Source organism: Melitaea cinxia, chromosome 28, assembly GCF_905220565.1.
Source record: "Melitaea cinxia chromosome 28, ilMelCinx1.1, whole genome shotgun sequence".
Lineage (NCBI taxonomy): Eukaryota > Metazoa > Arthropoda > Insecta > Lepidoptera > Nymphalidae > Melitaea > Melitaea cinxia.
Genome location: NC_059421.1, coordinates 2,189,200 through 2,206,407, shown reverse-complemented (window position 1 = coordinate 2,206,407; position 17,208 = coordinate 2,189,200). Strand labels below are relative to the sequence as shown.

Below are 17,208 nucleotides of genomic sequence, written 5' to 3'. Positions count from 1 at the left end.
CGGGTTCGATACGCGCTCGTGATTGATCCGGTTTGGACGTTTGCCTTGCGGGTCTCCCCACCGTGCCTCGAAGAGCACGTTAAGCCGTCGGTCTCGATTGTTATCAGAGATACCTGATAGCGATCGTTACTCATAGTAGGGAACATATCCGCCAACACCAACAAACCAATCGACAAACAAGCTCCAATCTTTCTCCTACATAGAGGAAGAGGTCTATGCCCAGCTGTGGAATGCTACAACGAAATCAAACAAAAAAATATACGTACTTTTCATACACAATAAACTTTTTTCTTTTTTATAAAAATGACATATTTCTGTCATAACAAGACTATTTCCTTCTATAGTTATTATTCTTCTGTACTTATTTTTATATTTACTTTTAAAATCAAAATAATTTTTATATAACTTATTTTAATTGATTATGTGAAATACATATTTGGAATGTAAAACATTATGGTTCGGACACCAGTAAGTTTTATTTATTAACAAAATATCTAATGTTACATTTAAAGTTACAAGCTTACAGCTAACAGGTTTCCATTTTTTTATTTTTTTTTATTTTTTAGGACAGACGAATAAGCGAGGTAACTTTCTTTTAAATATCTAAATGTAGATTGTTATAGACAGACAAACATTAAAAATCTATATACAGACTTCAAGTTTGGAATCTTATCGAGATAAACGATGTTTACGTAAGTTTGTGAAATAAAAAATAATTGTTGAGATACGAATATCATGTAAGGTGTAAGTTGTACTCAAATATTTATTTATTTTTATTTATTTTATACTTTATTGTACACCACAAATATATTACAAACAAAGTATAAAGATAGTTACAGACAGAAGTAAAGCGGACTTATGGCTAATTAGCCATTTCTTCCAGACAACCCAGACATAAAAAGGAAACTTATTATCAAAATTGGGTAGGTGGTGTAGATGTATAATAAACTTACATACAAATGTCTACATTCTAATACTTATAATAAAATATAGATTATATAAATAATTAAATATTTAACACTAGCTGCCCTGCGCGCGTTGCTACTCTTTTTTTTTTTCTCGTCGTACTAACTCGGAAACCTTTGTGGGCTCATGCACAACACTTTACTGAAGATCACAAAGATCATTGCACAATCATGATCGAATGCATAGTTTACGATTCTATAAAGGACATACAGATAAACATTCATTTTTATGTATTTAGATTTTCTTTAGAAAGATTGATATGTTAATTTTGTCTATCTGTTTAGTAACTAACTACAGATATATAATTATGTTAAAAAGATAAAACATCATAAGTAAATAAAGAACAACTATGGTAGTACAAACCATAGAATATACGTAGATGGCGCATAAACATACTCATTAACACACACTGCTTTTATAAACAAAGTAGCATGAAGTAGATGAAAAATAAAAAATAATTATTACAAGCCAATCTTAAAGGCGTGTTATATCATTACATAGTATAAAACAAATTCGCTTCCCGCTATCTATATCCTTAGATCTTTAAAACTATGTAACGGATTTTGATGCTGTTTTCTTTAGTAAATAAAGTAATTCCAGGGAAGGTTTACATGTACAATAGATATATAGTATAATATAATAGAGGAACACTAATAGTTTTTGCAACCGTGCGAAGTCGGGGCGGGTCGCTAGTGTTACAAGAAAGGGCTATATATTTAAATATTAACTTTGTTGTGTCTAACAATAAATGATAATTATAATGGTTACGCTTCAGCCTGTGATATCCCACTGCTGGGCCTCTTTCACCGTGTAAGAGAAGGATCAGAGCGCAACGCTGGTCCAATGATGGTTGACGAATAATTAATTATAAAGATTACAAAATTATATTTTTATTTAAGAACAATGAAGGACGTTTCCACCGTGGTCATCATAAATATGAGATCAAAGCGACGGGCGACGCTGCAAAGAATTATGATTTTATCAGCGCTCGACCTCCCGGCAAGAAGACCAAGTAAGTTATGTATTGAAAACATATGAAAGATTTTAACTGAGGTGAGGTACAGCAGGAAATTTCAGCAGAGCAGCCCGATTGGAGTAGTACCTCGACCTTAGAGAACATCACAGCTAAATAGTACTGCTTTCAAGCAGTGATGAATAAGGTGACCAGTGCTCCTGGTAGGTATTGGAAGTAGGGTCAGCAATGCGCTTGCAAAGCTTCCGGTGTCTATAATCTATCCTATCCTATCCTATCTAATAATATCCGGTGTCTATAAGATACGGTAATCGCTTACCATCAGGTGAGCCGTACTCTTGTTTGCCGACCTAGTTGTATAAAAAAAAGCTATAATTATAAAAGCTGTATATAATAATTCGTTAGATATTTTAAGACCGCACAGCAGGAAATACCTTTCTAAAAATTTGGAGCAATCTGACTGGAGGACTACCAGAACTAGAAATGCACGATTACAGCTGATTAGTACTGCTTTCAAGTAGTGTTACGTTCGTAGTGTTACGCCTATGTTCATCACTTCAGCCTATTGCAGTCCAGTGCTGGACATAGGTCTGCACAAGTTCGCGCAAAAAATGGCGTGAACTCATGTGTGTTGCCCATAGTCACCACGCTGGGCAGGCGGGTTGGTGACCGCAGAGCTGGCTTTGTTGCGACGAAGACGCTGCTGCCCGTTTTCATTCTGTATATTTCAAAGCCAGCAGTTGGATGGTCATCCCTGTTGGCTTTATAAGTTCCAAGGTGGTAGTGGAACTGTGTTATCCTTTAGTCGCCTCTTACGACGGCCACGGGAAGAGAGGGGGTGGCTATATTCTTTAATGCCGTGTTACGTTCTTATTATGAGTAAGGTATCAAGACCTACTAAAGACAGTAGGATCAACACGGCGCTTGCAATGCTTTTGGTTTTACAATCTATTTTCTACGATACACCCTTACCATCAGGTGGAACGTATGTATGCTTTTTTGTCACCTTCATAGAATAAAAAGAAGAAATTAAATTAGAATTATATATTTTAGCGTAATCGAGTCGATTGGCCATCTAGTCAAGAGTTGCCTCGGTGGTGGGGTGATGGCGATACATGAGTCCTACAAGCAATGTGGGCTGTGGACGTCCCTTGTATTGACTGTGGTTTTGGGTTTTTTTATCAGCTACTGTATGTATGTAAGTTAGAGACATTTTTGTATTGGATATTTCTCGTACTAACAATAATTACGTTTCATTGTTATAAGTATTGCTTTGTTTGAGAGACTTACGTTTACAAACATAAGAAGTTTTCGGATCAGATTGATGAAGCATGTATGTATGTAATTTTCGAACTGAGGTAGGATAGGATAGGAGATCCTGTAGATGAACTACTGAGGTAGGGCACAGCAGGAATTTCCTGCTCAAAATATGGAGCAGCCCGACTGGGGTAGTACCTCGACCTTACAGAAGATCACAGCTAAATAATACTGTTTTCAAGCAGTATTGTGTTCCTGTTGGTGAGTAAGGTGACCAGAGCTCCTGGGGGGGATTGGGGATTGGGTCGGCAACGCGCTTGCGATGCTTCTGGTGTTGCAGGCGTCTATAAGCTACGGTAATCGCTTACCATCAGGTGATCCGTACGCTTGTTTGTCGAAAAAAAAGAAAAAAAAATTCGGTGTTTAAAAAAGTGTGTGTGTGTACTTATGTACGAACGTAAGTAGTTATACTTCATTGGCTAGTTAACTTCACGTTGCTTACTTCTTCTTCGTTGACTAGCTAATTCCAGGGTGTCGGATTTTTGTGAGAGTGTGCGCGCGTATCGTAAAAAATTACTCTCATCATTTTTCCCTAACACGCCAAAAGATATATATATATATATATATATATATATATATATATATATATATATACAGATAAGAAATATATCCGTATACATAACAATCAATATCTTCGAATGAAAGGGTTTAAATAATGCAGAGCCTTATAAAATAAAATAGCAAAAACGAGTAAACGTACTTACCTTACACTAAAAACTGTACCGATTATTTATTACATATAATAATAATTGAAGACTCCTGACGAAGACTGGGCCCCGTCACAAAAATTTTAGCCTTGCTTAGTCTGAGATGCTTATTACCCAGGTCTTAATATGATAGGATAACGGCTGACACCGACGTTGACTACTCTAAATGAAAATCAAAAATAACTTTATTAACTAAAGCACTTTCGAATCGTCATTTTACAAATTAAAATTTTTGTTATTATTAATTTAAAAGTAAAGCTACCACCGATTCGGAATGTAGATTCTGCAGAGAAGAATCGGAAAGAAACTCCGCAGTTACTCTTTTAAAAATAAAATACAAACTGTGTTTTAGTACAAAATTGGTAATATCTTGCACGAAATAAATTAAAAGAAGTTCCTGTTAAAACTGTTACGTAAATGTAAAATAAAGTAATTTTTTTATTTTATCTATACAAATAAATAAATTCGGAGTGTCTGTTTGTAATATTAAAATAAACGCTTTTTACTAAATACATATGGATGTATACACGGTACATATACCAAAATAACATTTTTTACAATTTTCCTCGTCTGTCTGTCTGTCTGACTGTCTGTCTGTTTGTTCCGGCTAATCTCTGAAACGGCTGGATTTTAACCGGACCTTCACTGGCAGATAACTTATGTAATAAGGAGTAACTTAGGATACTTTTATTTTATACATTTATTTATTTTGTTACTCTACGAACAGAAAAATATTTTGTTCTAAATTCCACGCGGACGAAGTCACGAGTACGGCTAGTTTTATTATATTAATTAATGTAAATTCTAGATTCTTGCAAGATCGGCTCAGAAGATCTACGGTCGTGTGCAAGTGCCAGCTATGTCTTACCCTGATTTAGCCCAAGCTGCTTTGGAAACTGGGCCTTTTGACAAACTCAAGAAATACAGCAAATGCTTCAGGTCTGCCGTTTATATAACTTCACCCCTCCGTTTGAAATATTGTTTTAGTTACAAAATATGCGTGGCTACGGCTTCTCCGGTCACGTTTTCACTGTTTTAACGTTTACAGTTAATTAACTGTGGCTTTACCTAAAGCTATTTATATTATTCCTTGACTAGCGACCCGCCCCGGCTTCGCACGGGTGCAATGCTGATACTAAATATACTACAGAATGTTTTTATTTATAGTGTGAAGCTAGCTTATGACATGGTTATTAATATAATAACAACAACATTCAAATATGCGTCGTTAGATTACACGTTGTTACAGAATGCGTTAAAGAAATAAAGGTTCACTGCTCGTTCCCCGTAGATGATAGCGTGATAATATGTAGCCTATATGTTGACCCGACTTCTTAATAATATTCGTGCCAAATTTGAAGTAAATCCATGCAGTACTTTTTGAGTTTATCCCAGACATACATACAGACAAACAGACAAAAATTCTAAAAACTATATTTTTGGCTTCGGTATCGACTGTAGAGCACACCCCAAGTATTCTTTAAAAAAAATATTCAATGTACAGTTTTGACTTTCCTACCATTTTATTATATGTATAGATTATATAATGGATACTAATATAATATATATTAATACGCTAACGATAAGATGTTTCCCTATCTTTTTAGAAAAAGCCTCACAATTATTTCACATAAATTATACATCACTTTATAGATAATCGCTTGCTCCACCAGTATTCACAACAAAAAAAATTATTATCGCTTTTGTTTTTGTAAATTAATTAAATATTAAAATTATGACGGCTTTAATTTTGAAACAACGTCAATATGGTCGGTAAATTTTTTGTTAAATTTCAAATCAACTCACGTATAAATACTTTTTTTTTACTCTGTGCTGTGTGGTTACGGCACTAAAGAATTTAGCCACCCCATCTCTTCCCGTGGGTGTCGTAAGAGGCGACTAAGGGATAGCACAGTTCCACTACCACCTTGGAACTTAAGAAGCCGACCGATGGCGGGATAACCATCCAACTGCTGGCTTTTTAAATTCACAGACCGAGGACGGGCAGCAGCGTCTTCGGTGCGACAAAGTCAGCCCTGCGGTCACCAACCCGCCTGCCCAGCGTGGTGACTATGGGCAAAAACCCCCATGAGTTCGAACCTAAAAATAAGGCCCTCAGTTCCCGGCAGCCCCACTATTCCCGGCTACGGCAGCGGCCGTGGTAACGGTGGGGTAGAGGGTGCTAAGAATCACCGGGGTACGGGAGGCTGCCATAGAAAAATATTCCTGGCTACGTATAATGGACGCACGCTACGGTTGGACCATCACCTCACCGAACTTGAGGTAGAACTTAGTCACATTAAGTGGAGCATACTGGGGTTGTCTGAAGTCCGAAGAGAGGGAGAGGACACGATGATCCTGGACTCCGGGCACTTGTTCTACTTCCGTGAAGGTGATGGGCTTTCCCAAGGTGGCGTCGGTTTTCTGGTTCACAAGACTCTCACTAACAACGTTGTGGAAGTCAGTAGTGTGTCGACCCGGGTAGCGTACCTTGTACTTAAGCTCACCGACAGGTACTCCCTGAAAGTGATACAGGTATATGCGCCGACCTCGGCACACTCTGACGATGAAGTCGAAGCCTTGTATGAAGATATTACAAGGGCCATACATGGCACTACTTCGACCTTCTACAGCGTTGTTATGGGAGACTTCAACGCTAAAGTGGGAGTACAAGGCCGCGACGGATCGAGCATCGGACCACACGGATTGGGGCACAGGAATCACAGGGGGCAGACGCTTGTCAACTTCCTCGAATCGGAGGGGCTCTTCTTGATGAACTCATTTTTTGAGAAGAAGCCCCAAAGGAGGTGGACATGGCAAAGCCCCGATACTGTGACGAGGAACGAGATAGATTTCATCATAGCGGATAAAAGGCATATATTCAGAGATGTCTCAGTGGTTAACAGGTTTAACACCGGCAGCGACCACCGGCTAGTACGGGGCACTCTGAATATATGTCTCCGAAAGGAGCGGACCCGCTTGATGAAATCTACTCTCCGACCTACGCTGCCCCAAATACTATGTGGCTCCGAGCAGTTTCAGTTGGAACTCCAAAACCGATTCGATTCGCTGGAAACTACTAGCGACGTGGACGAGATAACCGACAACGTGGTGAAGACGGTGTGTACACTGGGTCGCAGGCACTTTCCACCAACAAAGCCAACGAAGCAGTCCAAACTTTCTCCCGAAGCCTTGGATCTGATGCGGCAGAGGCGCGAGTTGCCGGCTGCTTCGCCAGAACAGAGGGCTCTTTCCAAGAGGGTACGGAAAATTATTCGCCGAGACCTCCGCTGCTCAAATACGAGAGAGGTTGCTACTCTGATTGAGCAGAATAGGGGGTCCAAAGTTTTCCAAAGACCATTGGGGAGAAGCCTTCTTGCGAAGCTTAAAACAGCAGATGGCAGAACCGTCTGCTCTCGCCCTCAGGTCCGAGAAGAGGTTGAGAATTTTTATGGACAGCTGTACTCGTCGAGCGCACGCAAGCCTGCGACTTGGGACACCGAAGATCCACGGGCACCATTGTTGCGCCATTATTCGGAGTGTATCCCGGACTTCGAAGAGGATGAGATTGGTGCAGCGCTCGGGCAGCTTAAAAACGGAAGGGCCCCGGGGGATGACGGAGTTACCACTGAACTCCTTAAAGCCGCAGGGCGACCTGTCCTGAAAGCCTTGGCAAGACTATTTAACGCCGTCATCCACCGAGGTACCACGCCGGAGGCGTGGTCCAGGAGTGTGGTGGTGCTGTTCTTTAAGAGAGGCGATAAGTCTCTGTTAAAGAATTACAGACCGATCTCACTTCTGAGCCACGTCTATAAGCTGTTTTCGAGGGTTGTTACGAATCGTCTCGCCAGAAGACTCGACGAATTCCAACCACCAGAGCAGGCTGGGTTTCGAAATGGCTACAGCACCGTGGACCACATCCATACTGTTCGGCAGATTATCCAAAAGACGGAAGAATATAATCAACCGCTGTGTATGGCATTTGTGGACTACGAGAAAGCCTTCGACTCCGTCGAGACCTGGGCTGTCCTGGACTCTCTGCAGAGATGTCATATCGACTGGCGATATATCGAAGTACTAAAATCTATGTACGACGCGGCGACGATGACCGTTCATGTCAATGACCAAAGAACAAGACCTATTTCCCTCCGGCGCGGGGTAAGACAGGGTGATGTAATATCACCGAAACTGTTTACCACTGCGCTAGAGGATGTTTTTAAGACCTTGGATTGGGGGGAACGGGGCATCAACGTCAACGGTGAATTCATCTCTCACCTTCGTTTCGCCGACGATATTGTCATCTTTGCGGAGACGCTGGATGAGTTAGGCCAAATGCTGGCCGGCCTAAACGAGTCCTCCCGACGCGTCGGTCTCTGTATGAACTTGGATAAGACGAAAGTTATGTTTAACAACCAAGTCATACCGATACCGGTATCGGTCGATGGTACCCTTCTCGAAGTTGTTCAGGATTATATTTACCTAGGCCATACTATCCAACTAGGCCGCAACAACTTCGAGAAGGAGGCCGATAGGAGGATTCGGTTGGGCTGGGCGGCGTTTGGCAGACTTCGTCGAGTCTTCACTTCGAAGATTCCGCAATGCTTGAAGACAAAAGTTTTCGAGCAATGCGTCCTGCCTGTGTTAACATACGGAGCCGAGACGTGGACACTGACCAAGGGACTGGTCCACAAGTTTAAAGTCGCTCAACGTGCAATGGAACGGGCTATGCTTGGGGTCTCTCTCAAAGACAGGATTAGAAATGAGACTATCCGCGAGAGAACGAAGGTAACCGACATAGCCCACAGAATTAGCAAGTTGAAGTGGCAGTGGGCTGGTCATCTGTGTCGCAGGACCGATGGCCGTTGGAGTAGACGGGTCCTAGAGTGGAGACCGCGTCTTGGCAAACGCAGTGTGGGACGTCCTCCGGCCCGTTGGACCGACGATCTACGTAAAATTGCCGGTGTAGGCTGGATGAGGATTGCGGAAGACCGGGATGTGTGGCGCGAACTGGGGGAGGCCTATGTCCAGCAGTGGACTGCGATAGGCTGAAGTGTTGTATAAATACTTTTTTGTAATTTTGTAAAGTGATAATTATTATACTTATTTAGTGCGAATTATTCGCACAAGTATAGCTAGTTATATAATAATATTATGAATAATACTAATATGAACAGTTTTTTTTTTTGTTTAAATGCGATGAGATTTCTCAGGAACTGCTGGTTCGATTAAAAAATTATTTTTATGTTTGATAGCCCATTTACCGAGGAAGACTATAGGCTATTTTTTCCTTTAAATTAACGCGTGGATCACAGTTAATGAATTATGAAATTGTTTCGTCGTTTTAAATTTATCGATTGTAACTTCATATTACTATGCTAGCGACATCTGTCCGTCACTAACGTATCATATGGTATAAGTATTATTCTGATCGGTTCAGTAGTTTTCGCAGTATAACCGAAAATAAAAACCGGCTCTTATTTATTAGTATAGATTATTGTGTTATTTATATACAGCTAAAAGTGTACGTAAATATTTTTATATTTATAAATTTTTTATTGATTATTATTTTGTTATTGATTATTATTATTTTAATTAATTATGCAATTATCGCTTATTTATCTCAGTTTTCATACATTGTATACAAGGAGATTGTTTTATTTATATCTTTTTAAATATAGGTTAGTGCTGATACAGACGATTTATAATTTGTAGATATCAGTAAAATATAATTATTGTTCACAAATAACTTATCTAGCGGGAGATGTTTCAACATTAAATGGTACTTTACGTTTTTAGTGTCCAAGAAGCCTTATGCCTTTGTTTTAGTTACTTTCTTTCACCCACATAATCTTATATATAAAATTCTCGTGTCACAATGTTAGTTACCACACTCCTCCGAAACGGCTGGAGCAATTTTAATGAAATTTTGGGTGCATATCGGGTAGATGTACGAATCGGCCAACATCTATTTTCACACCCGTAAGTTATAAGGGGGTTAATGGCATATATGGGAAATAGCGTTTGCGGGATCAGCAAGTTAATATATAAATCTTACATCAAAATGAGCGCTATTTCATTGCGAATACGACTACATAGGGTTGCCTGCTAAAAGTCTTGTTATAATGGTAGTTGTCGAATATAATATAGCCTAGTCCAGAATTTTTCAGCCAACGCTTTTGCGATTTTTTATTTATTTACTAAAATGAATATAAAATCATTTTCATCCATTAAGCAGATGGGCGAAGTTCGTCACTAGTTCGAATCTCCTACTAAATGGTATTGTTGCCTAATAATTGTAATTACCATTATTTATTAGGTTAAATAAAATGGGTTTAAATATATTGGTTATAATAATATATTTTACAATTGTAAATTTGTAATCGTAGAAGAAATGTAAACTAGCCCGTTGGCGCAGTTTGTACCCGCTTTCTGCTCTGCGGGTTGCAGGTTCGATTTTCACCCTGAGTCTGGGTGCAATATTTGTATTTATATATTTATTATTTCTATGTATAAATATACAAAAAAGAAACTATTTAGCTATAACAATCGGCTGCTACCTATAACACAAGCATTAATTTGCTTACCATAGAACAGAAGACCATGTATATTATATGATATAACTTTATAAGATACTAACATAGCGCCCCGGCTTCGCACGGTTATTTAACAAAAACTTAAAAATTACTTTTCCCCCTATTTTTTTTACATATAATATAGCCTATGTCACACGCGAACAGTGTAGCTTCCCAAGAGTGAAAGAATTTTTTAAATCATTTCATTAGTTTCGGAGCCTATTCAATACTGGCAAACAAACAATCAAATCTTCATTATATTAGTATAGATTTATTTATTTAATGTCAAATCAATGGCAGCACAATGGTTTCGTATTAAATCCAGGTACGCTGTAGACTTTACGATATGCGCCGATCTCTTCGGCTCGTGCTGCGTGTACCAGATCATGATCTCCAGAACTATCAAACAGTTGGTAGAGGGCACTGATGATATCTCCCCAGATGGTAATCCACCCTTAAGGGCGTATGTTGCGATGCTTTTAATCCCATGCGTTCTCATATGCATGATAACTACTCTGAAGTACCTCGCGCCGTTCTCGATATTAGCCGACGTGATTATACGTAAGATAAATTTAATTTTACTTTGAAAATAATAATAAACGCTTCACACGGGTCGGGGATCCGAAAACACACGCAATAGAGAAGAACAAAACGCTTAGAACACGAAAAACATCTTTATGGCCAATATGAATGTTAGCCATGTGCAGAGATCAAACCCGCAACCGCCAGCGCAACAGCCACAAACAAAAACTAGTGCTGTGACCGTTGCGCCAACGCGTCGTCAAAAACTTATAAGCGATTTAGTAAAAATATCAATTTTCAATTCTAAATTATAATGATTTCTGGATCCGTTTTAAGCTTTAAAAATTTGATTAGATCATACTCAACACCGGCTAAATATTCTAAATTTTAATACTGATTTTTAACCGACTTCCAAAAAAGGAGGAGGTTCTCAATTCGACTGTATTTTTTTTTTTTTTTTTTTATGTATGTTAATCAGAACTTTTGTCCGTGTGGACCGATTTCGACAAATTTTCTTTTAATCGAAAGGTGGTGTGTGCCAATTGGTCCCATTTAAATTTATTTGAGATCTAACAACTACTTTTCGAGCTATATCTAATAATGCGTTTTTACTTGACGCTTTTTTCGTCGACCTACGTTGTATTATACCGCATAACTTTCTACTGAATGTACCGATTTTGATAATTCTTTTTTTGTTGGAAAGGAGATATCCCAAGTTTAGTACCATGATAAGGAAATCAGGATCTGATGATGGGATCCTAGATAAATCGAGGGAAACTCTTGAAAATCCGCAATAACTTTTTACTAGGTGTACCGATTTTGATAATTCTTTTTTTGTTGGAAAGAAGATATCCCTAGTTTAGTACCATGATAAGGAAACCAGGATCTGATGATGGGATCCCAGAGAAATCGAGGGAACTTCTTGAAAATCCGCAATAACTTTTTATTAGGTGTACAGATTTTAATGATTTTTAATTTAATCGAAAGCCGATGTTTATCATGCGGTCATATTTAAATTTCATAGAAATATGATAACTACTTTTTGAGTAATCTTTGATAATGCGTTGTTACTTGACTATTTTTTCGTCGATCTACATTGTATTACTCGTCGATGTTATTGAAGTCGGTTTTTTTTTTCGTTTGCAAGCAAACACAATTATTTACATTAAAATATCAACTAATATGTAACTTTTATTATTGATTTCGTTATAGAATCTCATATCCTATCTTTTTCTCTAATTTTAGAATATTTAAACATTTGTAAGTGGTAACAAAATACAGGCGTGTTTGTAGTTAAACTCCTCCGAAACGGATTGACCGATTATCATGAAATTTTGTGGGCATATTTGGTAGGTCTGAGAATCGAACAACATCTATTTTTCATCTCCCTAAATGTTAAGGGTAGTCCACCCCAAAATTTTTTTTTAAATAAATTATTAATTTTTTTTAATTATGATTTGGCGTTAAAAAATACATACAAGCCTAAATTTTTACCCTTCTACCGCCAACCCCTATTTTTAAATGGCGTTTAGCGGCAAGACAACGTTTTCCGAGTCAGCCAGTAATAATCTATTTATTTGAGATTTAACTTCTTACTCAAGATAACAGTGCAGCGGTCACAGCACTGGCTGTTACGGTGATGGTCGTTGAGTGTGAAGCGTTTATTTGTAGCTTATAATTTATAATATTTTGACATAATTGTTGTACATATTGACAAAATACCCTAGTACCGTTTACATACCACAATTATCACGTTACCTTTCAGTAATGGTAGCGGGAGCAACGATTTACTATGCTGTGAAGATGGCAGAAATGACACCTTTCGAGTTTCCAATATTTAAAACCGTCGCTGGTCTCTTCGAATTTATGGGAGTTTGTGTATTTAGTATGGAAGGGGTCGGTGTCACTTTGGCGATTGAAAATTCCATGGAGGAACCTAGAAAGATACCTATTGTACTAGCTGGAGGTTTGTGACATATGGAATCATCTTAGATCTGAACAAATTATTAAATGATATAAAATTTACTGAATATATGATACTATAGCTACTTCTAATGATGATTGTCTTTTCATTAAAATTAGCAGAGAAATACAGGCAATATTTGTTTAAAAAAGATCTTATTTTGTACTTACAACTAATGATGCATATATTCCCGTAAACCTAACCTACCCTCGACTCTCACCCGCAGCTACTTAACTCATCATAGGAACAAAACACTACTTGAAACTAGTTTTATTTAGCTATAATTTTCTGTATAGTTAAGGTACTTCCTTAGTTGTACGCTCCAGCCTGTAATATCCCACTGCTGGGCGTAGGCCTCTTTCCCCATGTAGGAGAAAGATCAGCGCTTAATTAAGGATCAGAGCTTAATTCACTACGCTGCTCCTTTGCGGCTTGGCGGATATATTCCCAACTATGAGTAATGATCGCGATCAGGTCTACATGATGAGAACCGGGACCAACGGCTTGCTCTTCGAGGCACGGTGGGGAGATCCACAAGGACTGTACAAACATCCAGACCACGGAAATCATCTGCATGGCTAATACAAATGTTTGTCATGTGCGGCGATTGAAACCGCAATCATCAGCGCAACAGCCACAAACCAGTGCTCAGTTGGGCTGATGTAAATTTTAACCAAGATGTTTGAAGATTTTGCGTTTGGTAGCCGTGCACTACCGCAATAATTAACTCTTATAAATTATTGTTTTCTGATATTTACGTGATTTTCGCTCATTATAATGTAACAACTGTTCCGATTATATCGCGGCTTATTTAGTTTCGTTTTTAGTCCTTCCGTGACCATGGTTGCAGTAAAGTATCCGAAACGTCGGGCATGTAAAAAAATCTAATAAGCCGCGATAAAATTCGAAAAAGTTGCTTCTTATAGGTTATTATTATTTAATTAACTCTCTCATGGTATCTCCAGGTATGACGATTGTAGTGTGTATCGTGCTAACTGTCGGTTTCTTCGGTTACTGGGGTTTTGGTGAAAAGGCCAGGTCGCCGGTGACTATAAACTTTCCTCTAGAACCGTAAGTTAAAAATGTTGTTTTGTACGTAAACTTTTTATGGTATTTAATAAGCTTTTTTCCGACCTTAAAACTATCTCTATATTAGTTTAAAGTAACGGTACTTAGTTAAGATACTAAAACAAATGATGACGTACGCTAGTTTTGATTCATCTCAGATCTGGAGCTTGTTTGATTGTTTGTATACAAATATTTGCTTCTGGTCTAAGCGTTTAGTATTAAAATCCTTCGCACAATATCTTGAAGAGCGAATAATGGCGGGGTTTTTATTATAAAAATCTCACACGTACTTGTCTGTCCATCTATCGGTACAGTGACAGACTATTCTTAATTTTTTTTTACTTGATGTTAACGTTTGACTCATCAAAATAAAAATCAATGAAAATTATCAATATATTTCAGATTCCCAATAGCTCTAAAACTGTTGATAGCGCTGATGATATACGTGACCTTCGCCCTTAACTTCTGGGTGCCATTCGATCTGGTCTGGTACTATATCAAGCAGAAGTACGACCCCGCGAAGTACTGGCTATGGGAGAGAGTTTACAGAGCTCTATTTGTATTCGTTATTACAATAATTGCCGTTATCTTTCCAGCTGTCACAAAGTTCATTGGATTGGTAAAATTATATTTTAATGTTTTTATTAAGGTTAACAAAACAATTTTGACCTAAGACTAAAGAAAACTGATAAAAACTGATGAATAGATTCTCCATCTCATTCAACACAAGCGTTTAGCAATGCCATTTTAAAATTAAAGTATTTCTAATCGGTTATTTTACTAACTACGTTTATTACTCTAAACGGTTTAAAGCTGTGAATCTACGGCAGTAAAGAATATAGCCACCCCCTCTCTTCCAGTGGCTGTCGTAGGTGGTGACTAAGGGATAACACAGTTCCACTACCACCTTGGAACTTAAAAAGCCGACCGATGGCGCGATAACCATCCAACGGCTGCATTTGAAATACACAGGCCGAAGACGGGCAGCAGCGTCTTCGGTACGACAAAGCCAGCCCTGTGGTCACCAACCCGCCTGCCTAGCGTGGTTACTATGGGCAACACACATGAGATCACGCCATTTTTGGCGCAAACTTGTGGAGGCCTATGTACAGCAGTGGACTGCGATAGGCTGAAGTAATGAAACTGTTATTTTATAAATGTACAGGATTGAAGGTTAATCAAGTACATAACTTCAGGGTACCCAACCAAAGGCTACCAATTACAAATTCAAAGGTTACCAATTTTGTATGAAAAACCCAAGTTTATTTTTTAAAAGAGTAACTGCGGAGTTTCTTGCCGGTACACTCCAATCGGTGATAGCTTCACTTTTAAAATTAATTAAAATTTTAATTTGTAAGATGACGATCAAAGGTGCTTTTAAAGCCTATTTGAATAAAGCTATTTTGATTTTGATTTTAGTAAGTTGACGAATACATGGATTTTCTCTTTATGTTTCATCTCCATTCAAATAAATTTTAGAAAAATGTAGTATATAATGCTTAGCAGTACATGGCTGGATTTATCAGTTCTTTTAATGGGAATTGAAAAATCTTACAAACACGTAACAATGTGTATGAGCAAAACGTACAAACACCTTTTTGTTAAAGCACCAACTTTTTTCCAGACAACCTTAATTTATGGAAAAAAATAAAATATTAGTAAAACAGAAATATTACATATACAATTATACATGTCTACATTAGTAAAAAATTGCGAATACCGCAGCCTATCATCATCATTATCATCATTTCAGAATATCACAGTCCACTTCTGGACACAGCCCTCCACAAGTTCACACCAAAAATAGCCCGAACTCATGTGTTTTGCCCATAGTCACCACGCTGGGCAGACGGGTTGGTGACCACAAGGCTGGCTTTGTCGCACCGAAGACGCTGCTGCCTGTCTTTGGACTGTGTATTTCAAAGCCAGCAGTTGAATGGATATCCCGCCATCGGTTGGCTTAATAAATTCTAAGGTGGTAGTGGAACTGAGTTATCTCTTAGTCGCCTCTTACGACACCTACGGGAAGAGAGGGGATGGCTATATTCTTTACTACTGTAGCCACACTGCAGCCTATGCCTGCCTGCAATACCAGTAGCATCGCAAACATGTTGCTAACCCTACTACCAATCCCCCCCAGGGGCTCTGGTCACCTTACTCACCGCAGGAACACAACACTGCTTGAAAACAGTATTATTTAGCTGTGATCTTCTGTAAGGTCGAGGTACTATACCAGTCGGGCTGCTCCATTTTTTGAGCAGGAAATTTCCTGCTGTGCCCTACCTCAGTTAACTATAATGTATCTCCTCAATATAAAACTTTTATTTTCATATTCTAGCTCTTTATGACTGATCCATATAATTTATTGGCAGCTTGGTTCCTTCTGTTTGTCGAACATGGGTTTCATATACCCAGCATTCATAGAATTGTGCCTGGACTGGACAGATCCAGGGCTGGGTATCATGATGTGGAGGCTCTGGAAATTCGTCTTTATCCTCATTTTCGGTACTATACTTTGCATCGTCGGTACTTACAGCAACGCGAAAGAACTCATTGATGAAGTATTTTGAAGTTCTTGATAAATTTTAAAGAAATATACCGAAATACAGAAAATTGTGTGTGATGTTTGTGATTACATTGTGTGAAGTTTCAAGTTGTTAATTTTATAGGAATTTGTATTAATGTGGATTACCAATTGTCTACTTGTAAATAATTTTTTATGTATTTGACATTATTAAACGTTTTTTTAAAATATAGAATTAATATTTTCTTTAATTCCTTACAATAACTCAGCTTAGTTTTATTTATTTTTTCACATTCGTATTCAGCCTTTAACATACCACAGCTGCGAATAGGCCTCTTTCTCCATGTAGGAGAAGGATTAGAGCATAATCCACCACACTTCTCCACTGCGGGTTGGCGAATATATTCCCTACTATGAGTAACGATCGCTATCGATATTTATGATAACAACCGGGACCGACGGTTTAACGTGACCCACAAGGACAGACATCCGGAAAGAAATATTTGTACAAATACAAATATCCATCCTGAGCGGGAATCGAACCCACAAATCGTCGGTGTTACAGGCGACCACTCGCACCACTGCGCTAGAGCGGT

General features: G+C 38.4%; 1 protein-coding gene across 1 annotated transcript; it reads left to right on the top strand.

Annotated features, from left to right (window-relative positions):
* Positions 1–453: 453 nt before the first annotated feature.
* On the top strand, positions 454–16,836 carry LOC123667404 (proton-coupled amino acid transporter-like protein pathetic). The gene is made up of 9 exons (XM_045601309.1): positions 454–468; positions 1,866–1,978; positions 2,993–3,137; positions 4,772–4,902; positions 10,861–11,096; positions 12,823–13,023; positions 13,986–14,091; positions 14,491–14,707; positions 16,461–16,836. The coding sequence occupies exons 1-9, from the start codon at positions 454–456 to the stop codon at positions 16,656–16,658; spliced, it is 1,362 nt and encodes a 453-aa protein (XP_045457265.1). The 3' UTR covers positions 16,659–16,836.
* The last annotated feature ends 372 nt before the right edge of the window (positions 16,837–17,208 follow it).

Excerpts from the sequence above, each read along its gene's own strand:
- LOC123667404 (XM_045601309.1), top strand. Across the intron at positions 3,138-4,771 it reads TTATCAGCTACTGTATGTAT|ATTCTTGCAAGATCGGCTCA; the intron begins GTAAGTTAGAGA and ends TGTAAATTCTAG. Across the intron at positions 14,092-14,490 it reads ATAAACTTTCCTCTAGAACC|ATTCCCAATAGCTCTAAAAC; the intron begins GTAAGTTAAAAA and ends AATATATTTCAG.